At 40.1% G+C, this 12,044-nt stretch overlaps 1 protein-coding gene across 1 annotated transcript; it reads left to right on the forward strand.

Moving 5' to 3' along the window:
* The first annotated feature begins 719 nt into the window (after positions 1-719).
* On the forward strand, positions 720-9,271 carry actr10 (actin related protein 10). The gene is made up of 13 exons (XM_046373517.1): positions 720-941; positions 2,062-2,134; positions 2,239-2,321; positions 2,451-2,559; positions 2,851-2,958; positions 3,670-3,737; positions 3,883-3,962; positions 4,747-4,782; positions 5,766-5,845; positions 5,983-6,056; positions 6,351-6,432; positions 7,727-7,928; positions 8,117-9,271. Exons 1-13 carry the CDS (start codon positions 865-867, stop codon positions 8,296-8,298), a joined length of 1,254 nt encoding a protein of 417 aa, XP_046229473.1. The 5' UTR covers positions 720-864; the 3' UTR covers positions 8,299-9,271.
* Positions 9,272-12,044: the final 2,773 nt, after the last annotated feature.

Here is a 12,044-nt window from a genome sequence, read left to right on the forward strand (position 1 = left end):
TTGTTCAGTACCCACAATCAGGTGGGTTGTATTGGCAATATGTGACAGTACATATAGTTAATTGTGTTGCAATGCAGTATGATAGTTGTATAGTAAGTGGTATAATTATTTGCTTGTATTTGCATCAGAGAAATGGGACTCGTGTTGAAGGAGGAATTAGCCTCAGTATGAGAACTTTCCATGGCACAGCACAGCAAAACCGGATTAGGTTTACTGGGGCATACAGGAAAAAGTTCCAGTGACCCCCTGTGGTGGCCCATTGAGATTACAGTATCAGAATCCGTGGGTTACATCTGTGTATGTCAATAGTTAGAGGGACAATTGCTATTTTTATTTCCATTCTTTTATTTTGAATTATATTTTCATTTCCAAAACATACAGCCTGTTTATGAAAGAGAATTTTTGAAGCAAGCTCTTCACTGCAACAACTGTTCCCTTTCTCCCCTTGAAAACAGGGATCTTCAATGCTTTAAAGAAAATATATTTCCAAACACACTACACAGCAAAACAATTTGTCAGTAATATATGAAAACAAGAAAATGTATTAAGCTGATGAAAATGTACTGGCATGTCTGTATTTTTAGTCTATTTCTAAACACGTGTTAACATTCTAATCTGTGTATTTGAAAAGTTCACCTTTGATTGTTTCATGTGAAATGAACTGAGTGAACAGAAGGTTTCCATCAGTTTTTAGCGTATTTTGATCAGGCAACATTGTGTGATGCCATCGCGTTTCTGAAGACCCAACCCAACCCAACCGGAAGACAACAGATTTTTTTTTATCCTTTTGATGCGATGCTAATTTGTGACTGCCAGCGCTAAGTATTGATACTATTTGCGCCTGAAGGCGAACATATTAATAAAATGCCCTTATTTGATGGGTTGGGAAGTGGAGGAGAGAAGACTGCAATCGTCATTGACTTAGGAGCAGCATACACAAAGTGAGTCTCAGTCGTTAGCACGCCGTTTTCACTTAGCCCATCGGTTAGCATAATATGTAGTCCTCATATAATATACCAGCTGAAAGGCTGCAACGTTATGTTTCTTAACCCTATTGGTTTAATACAGAGGTTAAACCTCACAGATACATGATACATGGCTGCGTATGTGCCCATAGTGAATACTGTAGCGTTGTTAGCTAATAAGCCACACAGTCACTGCTAACCTAAATGTCAGTGTTCAGCTAACCTTAATGCCAATTTAGAGCTAGGAACAAATCCAATAAGTACAGAAAAACAACAGCCCTGAACGCCATTAGCATCACAGCGTGCTGCAGTGCAAAATAAACCAATGTTTTTGAGCACTCGACCTTTTCGTATTTGTATAAATTTCAGACAATGAGCCCTTTTAAAGCTAGAGATAGTTAAACGTTATGAGAATCATCTAGTTATGAGCACAGGTATTGGAAAGCGTTATATTAGAGGAAATTAAACTACTTAAGATGTAATTGTTAAAACCCGATTGAACAACTAATCTAAATTTGATTTAGCCAAACCAAAACAGGTTATTGTCATTTGTCCGTTGTGAGATGAAAAGTCACCCCCATGTTGACTGTTGTTTGAGTAACTTAAATAGCTATATTTAAGCACCTGGTAACTGGAGAGCGGTATGGTACTCAAAGTCATGTCACCTGCTATCATTATACCTTACTTAGATCCACACATTTAGGGTCGTTACAGTGCTACATAATATCTGTCTTCTTGCTGCAGTTTTAGGCAAAGATGTTGTCTAGTGAAGATGAGATAGTAGCCCAAGGCAAGTCACATGAGGATCAAGAGGACGCTTCTTCTCCTCTCTTTAATAACCAAGTGTTTGTGTACACCTCTGTCTCACATTTGGCACACAGCTGCACTGTTATTTATATGCAACTTACTTTAAAGACTTCACAATTTCTAATTATAATTGTCCCATTCTCAAATTTGATAACTGTGTTGGCTCGCATCATGTTCACACGTTTTGCTTGTGTAGAGTTCATTCTTCATTCTGTTTCTGTGAGTGTGTGCTGTGAACCTTTTCTGCATGTCCTCTAGCAGCTTGGTCAACAGTTTCTTTTTCTTGCAGATGTGGCTTTGCAGGGGAAACGGGGCCCAGGTTCATAATTCCGAGCGAAATCCGGAAACCGGGACAGCAGCAGGTGAGCTACTGCTGTGCTTTCCCAGAGTGTGATCATTTGGACGGATGATTGAAAATTGTGATATGTACAGTACGTTAACATGGTATACAATGTCTCACCTTCAGGCCATCAAAGTGGTTCAGTACAACATCAACACAGAAGAACTTTATGTCATCCTCAAAGAGTTTATCCATATACTGTACTTCAGGTGAGATTCTGCTGTGTTATTAATTTTAAGGAAGTGTTAAACTTCCCTTTTATAGGACATATACTGTGTTTAGCTGAAGATGGCAGTGGTCTTCAAATCAAAGTTTGTGTTCCCATTTATCTGAATCAGGCACCTGCTGGTGAACCCTCGCGACAGAAGAGTGGTCATCATCGAGTCCATCCTCTGCCCGTCTCACTTCAGAGAGACGCTCACCAAAGTTTTCTTCAAACAGTTTGAGGTATAAAAAAAGCAAGCAGATCAGTGTTTTGTTTTTGTTTCGGTTATTTTTTTAAGCTGTAGCACGTTTGGAAAATGTGGTCACATGAAGCGTGTGTGTTATAGATATGACAAATTTACCTTTTTTAAATATACTCATTTTTGAAAATTCACTGAGAAGTTAAGATCTGCTGTTTCCACAGTTTGACAAGAGTAAAGACATTCCTGCAATAACACTTTTATGTTTTCTTTATTTTAACTTTACTAACAAGCTTAATAAGAGCGTGTGTTATTCTTTGATGATGTTTTCCAGGTGCCCTCTGTGTTGTTTGCTCCAAGTCACCTCATGGCCATCATGACTCTGGGCATAAACTCTGCTCTGGTGATGGACTGTGGCTACACAGAGACACTGGTCCTACCTGTATCCTTTGTCTTGGCACCATGGAGTCTTTGACCCTTAAAGGAATACTCCAGCTATTTAGTCCTTGGATTTAGTAGCTATTTTTTTGTTGTGAATGAAGTGAGTCAATTGGTAGTTAATTCTCTTTCAGTAACTGAGAGACATTTGGTGTAGCACAAAAACTTGAAGCAACTACAGCTAGCCTCTGTCAAAGTGGCTCTCATCTGTTTCAGTATAAAATTAATTATATATTGTTAGGTAGCACACCAGTGAAGAATACATCCAGGAGTCAGCTGGGTTTTGTTCAGAGTTATGAAAGTGCAGAAACCGACAAAGCTCTCACTATATGAACACAGTTTGTAAAACCTATTGCTGGGTCACTCAGTAACTCCAATGCATTAACCAATTATTAAATCACAGTGCCTTATTTTTGTTGGGGTCTTTTGTGTGTTTGTAAATAATATTGTGTAGTTGTAAGAATGCACCCTTGTTAGAGCAAGGTTAGCTCTTTTTTCTCCATTAGCAGTCTTTGTGCTAAGCTAGGCTAAGCAACTTACATTCAGAAAGAAGCAGCTTCGTTGCAGGAAAATTGAGACTTCAGTGTACAAATTGCTGTGTCAATATCAATGGATTTTATGAATGTGAATGCAAAAAAAAAAAAAAAATGAAGAAAATAAGAGCTTATGCTTTCACTTTGGAATTTATATGTTACCACCTTAACTGTGAAATCAGGTTTATGAATGCACACCTATTCTGCCAGCTTGGGAGGCTTTGCCTTTGGGAGGTAAAGCCATCCATAAGTAAGTACCTCTTAAAGAGGAGTGTGTGGCTTTGCATGTTAGTTTACTATAAACTATTACTATACTATTCTGTTTCGTGCTATATTCTGTGTTGATTGAAATCTCATGACTGTAAAATGGAACCATGTGTCTTTATTTTTTGTAGAGAATTAGATGGACTTCTTGTAGAACAGTGTACCGTGGACACAGACACCAGCACTGGGCAGAGTGTGCCGGCGGTTATTGGTAATTACAAAAACATACCATAAACTATTGTTTTAAATGGATAAACTTGTATTTCTGATATGGACTGCTGATTTGTTTTACAATGCAGAGAGCAGGAATATATAACATCTGTGATCTGCTGTGCATAATTTATAAGAAGAACTTGTTTCTGTGTGGCAATTTGAGAGAATTCCTTTCTCAATTTGTGAATTATACATACGGTATGCACACAGTCTATTTTAGAGTTTTCTCTCCACAAACTGAGTCATTTGTGTTGAGCTTTGAGATATACAGCTGCAGCAGTGCGAGAAACTACACACATATGCATCAATAATTGAGAGAGACTCACTTGGCTGGACCAGTGAACGAACTGTATTTCTGCAGAAAGCAGAGAAGGGGCGAGGACTCTGCAATCAGCCCTTAGCAGTGTGCATGATTCAGGGAGAAAAATGAATCCCTGAAAGTTCGCATGGGATTTGTAAATTGTCTAGAAGAAGGAAATGACTTCATTGTCAATGTGCACAAGGAAGTTGAAATTTGTGTTTTCGCACATCCCTCCTTACCACAAAATAGGTTTTATTTTCAGCAGGACCCTTCGTCTGTTTTATGTCAAGCAGTCATATTCAACACTTGTCGTTTGCTGCAGTGTCAGCTCACAAGTTTCCCAAAAGCTGCTTCAGCCTCATCATAAATCTAACTTGCAGATGAAATGAGAGAAATGGTTGATTTATGCATAAGTGAAATGAAGAAAATTCAGTGTCCCTTCATTTATATCTCTTTTTCATTTTTTTTTTTTTTTCCTCAGGGACCATCCCAGAGGAGACTGTGGAGGATATTAAGGGTAGGTTTGATGAGCTGTTGTTTTTTTTCTCCATTTCAAATCTGCATGTCTTGTTTGGTTCCTGTGAGGGTAATGAATCATACTTATTTATTTATTCCTTTCAAAGGTGGTATTCCCAAAAAGAAAACACCAATAAAAATATCCAAACTTCTCCTGACACTGTGACTGCTTCCCATTTTACCTTTCTTAAACTGGATGTGATACTCGCAAAACTGACCCATCAAAGTGAAACTGAAGCAAATTAACTGTGCACAACACTTGTGACACATAGCTCAGATATCCATTGGACTCAATGATGAACCGATTAGATTTTGGTGGTCAAAGGGTACTGTGAGCTGCCATGTTTTTGTTCATCAACCAAGAGTTCTTGCACTAATTATGACAAAATGTCACACAAATGTCTAATAGGAAAAAGTAATGAAATGATGGTGAACAGGTGACACTAATCCTGCGTGTCCACCCTGTGAAACTGTGTTGATTGTATAGATCTTCTGTGTTGCTGGGTTGAAAGTGTGGGTGAAGCACCCACGTTGTGGCTTCTTAGCAGCAACATGCATATTTGAAGCATTGTAGTCCACTGCAAACTCATTGGGTTTGCTGATGTTGAGTTTCAGGTGAATTTGCACCATGTGATCTGGCACTTCATATATTTTATGAGTCTGGACAGACATGGATGAAAACTGTAACTTGACTGGTGCAGAGAGGCATACAACCACAAACTGATAATACTGATTACTTTTATGATTCACATTATTTGCTTGTGTTTCATAATGATGCGGATGTGACATTTATGCTGTAAAATATTCCACATCAATTATGCCATTAAAGCTTTCACTGGGGAATAATGACTAACATCCATTTCGCATCGTGCATTGTTTTCGTAGCCCACTGTCACAGTTAGTTAAAATGTTCATCTTTAGTTACAAAGGCACATGTGTTTTAGTCTGGATGAGTGCTTATTGGTTTTGTTTTGTTTCCTGCAGTCAGAACATGTTTTGTCAGTGACCTGCAGAGGGGCCTCAAGATCCAGGAAGCCAAGTTCAACCTGGATGGTACAGCTGAGGTAAGTGAAATGTTTGTATACTGATTTTTATACTAGTTACCTTACTTTTCCCCTGTCTGTAATTTGTTTTTTTTCCTTCAATAATGCATTGCTGTAGATTCATTTACTCCTCCTCCTTCTTGTCAATGTCTTGGCAGCGCCCAGCCCCTCCTCCAGATGTTGAATATCCTCTGGATGGTGAGAAAATCCTGCACATCAAAGGATCAATCAGGTAGTTCACCAAAAAATGCATTTGCTGAGCTGATTTTGTGTTGGTTTTTTTTTTTAAACTAGAATGTCTTTGAACTTGAGACACATCCATATGTGACAATAGAAGTTCCTTGTACAAGATACAAGATAGGTTTATTTGTCACACACACAATCATACACGTAAAATGAATTGTCTGATGTTAATCTCCCTGGTGTACCACCCATTTATGGCACAGTGAATATGTCCTTTAACTTGCTTGCTGTCTGCGCTTTGGATTTCTGTTGTTGATCATTAGATTTCCTGTTTTCTTTGCAGGGACTCTGTGATGGAGATCCTGTTTGAACAGGACAATGAAGAGAAGAGTGTGGCCACTCTGATACTTGACACTCTGGTCAAGGTAGAGAAATGTTATTCTTTCTGTTTGTTTTGGCATATGTGAGTGTAAGCTGTTAGTGTGTTTTAAGTTTGTTTGATGCAATCTTAATGTAAATGTAAAGATTTGAAAAACAGTAGATATGTACAGTGAATGTCTTTGTCAAGACAGGAACAATCCTTGATAGGTAACTAAACCCTCACCTACTTTCACCTTTGGGTGAAAAAAAGGAAATATCCCAGTATTGATGGTTTGTTAAAACGAGTGTTTGGTTAAAACAGATCACCTAACTATATGAAAAAGATGTGTAAGTGGGTGTGCTTGTCGGATTGTCAGTCTCTGAAAGTTACAAAAAAATGATGGATGTACCTCCTCTAATTATGGAGTTGGAGAGTTGTGTGGGCAAAGGGTTCATCTAACAAGCACTTCATTCGAAAGCTTGACACCTTTAATTGGAGTCTAATGTCTTTGCTACAGTGCACAACACAAATACCACAAAATAAAATGAGTTATTGTTGTTATTATGATATCTTAACACCACTACACTTTACTGGATTAAAGTTTTTCATGTCTGTTTATTTAGGAGCTTCACTTGTTTTAGTGCGTGCTTGTGATGATCTTTCATGGCCCTCCTCACCATCTTTTGCTCCTTGCTTGGCATCATTTCATTTGGTTTTTGCCTCACTCATTTGCCCCTTATTAGTTAATCCCTAATTATCCTGCTGTAAGCCTTCACTGTCTCTGGCAGGAGGAATGCAGCAACCCACTTTCGTGCTCTACATAGGAGTTGAGCGTACGATTTGACGCAGTGTGGTTGCCATGGTGACACTCATCTGTAACCATTCTATGTAACTGAGAGCAGTTCTGTTGTTGCATGTGGGTATCAAATGAGCACACAGCAGCCTAATTAATCTCAGCAGGTCCAGCAGCAGCCTGCAGTGGGTTTTAAACCCCCAGTCTGTGCACTACTCCACAGGACACGCTGATATGTGATTAGAGTGTTGCACTTGAGAGAGGGCACTGCAGTGATGTCCCTTCAGCTACGGTCATCCATCACATTCTCTTGTAGTCTGCACCTGTCCCGAAAAGCCAAAGTGCTGTCCTTAAGTGACAGACCTATTTCTTCCAGCCTTAGCTTTTCTTCTGCTGCATTCATATGAAGGAAAGAGGTTGGAGGCAATTGTTTAGGTTTATAACTTTGATCTAAACTTTTTGCTAAAAAGGCATGGTGTAAAATGAATAGATTAAAGAGGTACTACAGAACAGATGCCGCCTATGTAAATGATTGAATTTGATAAATTTGTGTGTTTTCGTGTAGTGCCCCATTGATGCACGGAAGGTGCTTTCCGAGAACCTGGTTGTGATCGGAGGCACAGCCATGCTGCCAGGCTTCCTGCACCGGCTGCTGGCGGAGTTACGCCTCCTGGTGGAGAAACCCAAGTACAGCAGCGTGCTGGCAAGCAAGAGCTTACGGATTCACGCTCCACCTGCCAAGCCCAACTGCACCGCCTGGCTGGGAGGTCAGACATGAGATTTCATTTAAACATTTAAGAACAGCATTGTGGCGAGATATTTCTCCAAGAACAACATACTTCAAAAACGGCAGTGTCGGCCTATTTCAGGAGAAGATTCTGAAGCAATATTGTTTGAGTCCCCTCAAATCATGTAGAAAGCCCTCTCTGTATTCATATTGTCCTCTGCTGCACAGGTGCTATCTTTGGGGCGCTGCAGGACATCTTGGGCAGCAGGTCAGTGTCACGAGACTACTACAACCAGACGGGCCGCATCCCAGACTGGTGCTGCTTGAGTTCCCCTCCTCCTGAATCTCTGTACGAAGCAGGAAAGACGCCTCCTCCACTCATGAAGAGAGCCTTCTCCACAGAGAAGTAGAACATGCCCTAACGTCATTCAAACAATGTACTCTCCTTTACTCTACCCGATAGAACAGTAATCAACATCAGTAATCTTGAGTGTAACATATTGTTCATGTTTCAACTACACAGACAGTTCTAGATGTTTGTATCATCTAAAAGTCACGCCCACATTTTTGTATTCACTGACTGTGGACTGTTTGATGATGAGGTGAGCTGGTTTCTGACCATACCAGACAGAACAGGATTTTCAACATTGATTCACATTGATATTTTACAAAGTGTTAGAATTTCAAGTACTTGCCGTCTTTTCCTGTCATTTGAAGTCTCACTGACTAAGACACTGAAACCGTACGTGCTTACTGTCACTCAATTTCTAACCATTGCAAGTTGTAATTGCATCATGCTCAGCAGAAATGTTTCCAGTGATGACCCAGTTGCATTTTAGTCATCCACTGCTGTCAACAAGATGACAGAAAATGTTGCAAAAATTCGGAGAAAACAGACTTTGGCCCGGGATGATGTATGATCAAGTGTGGAAACCTGAGGGGATTTAAACAGTAATGTCTGATTGAGTTTCAAAAGACAGAAGTTTCATTTATTAGTTGTTATTTATTGTTTGGAGTTAATAAAGTGCACTCTATAATAATGTGCACTCACACAAGTGTTCTCAGTTATTCCAGCTACATAACTGCTTTTCATGTTAAAGCAGGGTGGAGGTATCCAAAATGCACATATACTCACACACTAAGATTTAAGTTGTTCCACCCTGATGAGTGTACCACATTTAACAGGGTGTCAGGGACGTGTCAGTCAGCCATGCTCTCAACGCATCAGCCCATCCCTTAGAAGCCGTTAAATCAAGTGAAATGATCGACATCACTTGTGTGTGTGTTGACAATATTTAACAGACTTAAAAACATCTTCCAAATGATGCCTGGATCCTTTAAATTCAACTACTACAACAAATAAATGTTCAAAATTCAATCTGACATGTTTTCTGTCCTTTCTCTTCTTGAATGTTGTATATGGTAAAAAAAAAAAAAAAAAAACAAATATTTTGTAAATAAATTGGATTGTCAGGCAGTTGTGTCTGATTGAAGATAGCTTATAGACACAATGAACAACATCTCGTTACCCAAGATTTGAAACAGCCCTTAGAGCTTTTTCCAAAACCTAGAAAGCGATTAGACTATTTTGTGTTGTCGCTCATTGCCACAGATCTGCCACGTAAGAAGCTGTAACGACAATAAAGTCACATCTCATTTTCAAATAAGCTGTAGGTCAAAATAAAACTCTGCTGTATCAGTCAAACCCCCCAAAAAAGTACCCCTTTCCCCAGAGCATTGCCACGGGTACTGCCAAAATCATTTCTTTCTCAGCTGAATCTCTGAGCTATAAATGTTCACAGTATCTCAGTGAAGTCCTTGTTTTCTCAGGTCTCACCTCATTCTATATTTTGTAACACGCAGGAGGAAACACTGCAGTGGCTGCCAATACAGTTAACATACATCTCACTTAAAAGGATGCAGAGTTAATCAGTTTTTTACTCCATTTACCTGCAAAAACAATGCAGCGTTAAGTTGCACATGGCAACAGAACACAATCCAGATACATTTGTCATGTTCTTCCTTAATTGGTTTGTGATTTGGCACACCAGTCTTTTATGTTTGTGTTTATGTGTGTATTGTTGTAATTATAGTGACATTCACAGTGTAGGTTATTCTCTTGTTGAGCTGAACAACCATCAGCACACTGTGAGTGTGTGTGTCCCAGAATGGAGTTGCATCTGTTTGGCCTTTTGGGTCACATATATCACTCAACGCTGGTCCGTCTGGCTACTGTGGGCTTGGGAACCAGTACCCACAATGCACCTGCATCTCAAGACTGGCAAAACAAAGTGTGGGAAGTCAGAAGGAGTTTGGATTGTGATCACAGGCAGGCATAAAAATAGGCAGAAACATTGAGTGGAGGAGAAGCAAAATCTGCAGTGATGAAGACATGGATGAATGTTAGGAGATGTGTATCTGTTTGTCTCTCTTGTCTTCTGCAGTGGCAGCAATAAAGCCCATCAACACCCCAGAGCGTTCATATACTTGTTGGAAATGGCGTATGTGATTTTTGGTGATTTTTAGGTGAAAAAATTGTGGTTTCCAGGCTTAAATCTCACTGTGTTTCAGTTTCATCTGTTTCGATGTGATGTAGGTTCAAAACAAAGATGCTTCTATTGTGCCTCGCCTCCACAGGGATCCTGAAGAGGAAAATACAAATTTTTTGCTTCTCACATGATAGTTGATCCTTTAAACTGTAAAGCAGGAATGTAGACCTCCTACCTGTGGATGCAGGCCAATGTTTGTACTCAGATGCTCGTTTTCTGACCATATAACTGAAGACAGCCGCAGCCTCACCCACATCCGATGATATAGATCTGTATGGTCCCACCTGCTGCCTCTGCTCCAGCTCAGGGAAGCCCCATCCTCCCTTGAAGAGGGCTGGGACTGAAGCATCAGTGTGGTTCCCAGAGACAGGAAGCAGCAGCTGTCCATCTGACCTCTGGCTATCAGACTGGGGTTTTGCGCGAGAAGTGGAAACCCCCGGAAAGTGGGTGAGCCTTGCCTATAAGGAGTGTTGGTAAACCATTCATCGGGAGACCACGAAGCAGTTCACACGCCCCCAGATGTGTGCGTTTATACAGATGAAATCCTGACATCAAATGGCTACTACACAATATTTGTGTTCTGCACTGGTTTGAGAGATTGTTCTGATAGATTTGGGTGTACAAACTCTTCTGGATGTGGCTGTTTTTCATGGCTCCACCTTCACAGCCTGCAAGGAGTGAGAGGTGGATGTGATGAGAGGAGAGGTAACATCCATCTCCGTTATCTCCTCCACAGACGTTTTTCAGAACACGCTGTCCCAATTACCCCGTAAATCACACTGGCTGCGAAAACACATCTGAGCCCTCCTAATAAATGTAGGGGCACCTCGGTGCTTATCATTCAGGGCCTGCAGAAATGAGCAAACAAGAACGGTGGCTGGTACCACTGCATCTGGATGTCAGTTTGGGAGATGAACAATCAGGAAAGTGATTGAGCTGTAAATGACAGCATCTACAAACCACAAGGAGGCAAGTAGCAGCAGTTATTCATAGCTCTCATGCCAGACATAAACTGATGAGAACGCACGGTTTGCACAGACATTACAACATCAGGAACAAAGGGGTCTCTGACACATTCTGCTCATTTTTTGCAGCATCAGTGTTGATCACCTCAGATCTGCTGTGTTTGCAGAACAGAAGCAGCAGGCCTGATTCTGAAATAGGGCAGCATTTTCTGCTTTGTCACTGTAATTTTTTCAACTTATCCCTATTGATTTTCAAATTATTTTGCTTTAAAAAAAGCGGGTGAATACTCTTAACCCTTAAAGAAACACCAAATTCTTCTTTTTTATCTAAAAAAACCCCAAATCACCTGTAATGCAGAGCCATGGTTGTCAATAGGCACATCAACCAGAGAGCCTGCACTGCTTTGCTCACCGACACATTATTGTTGTGTGGTAATGCAGTTTGAGTGCCGATTGTTGTGAGAAAAATGAACTGCGTCGCCTCATTAAGATAATTAAGCTGATTTAGCTCACTGTAACAGCTTTCGTTTGTCATAACTATTTTTCCTCATCACAAGTAAATACGTTATGTTTATTATAGCTTAGGCCGCTTTATTTCTTATAAGGATGATTATTTTTCGTCTGTTAGTCTTGTGCATAAAC

This window comes from Scatophagus argus, chromosome 19 (assembly GCF_020382885.2).
Source record: "Scatophagus argus isolate fScaArg1 chromosome 19, fScaArg1.pri, whole genome shotgun sequence".
In the NCBI taxonomy this organism is placed as follows: Eukaryota; Metazoa; Chordata; class Actinopteri; family Scatophagidae; genus Scatophagus; species Scatophagus argus.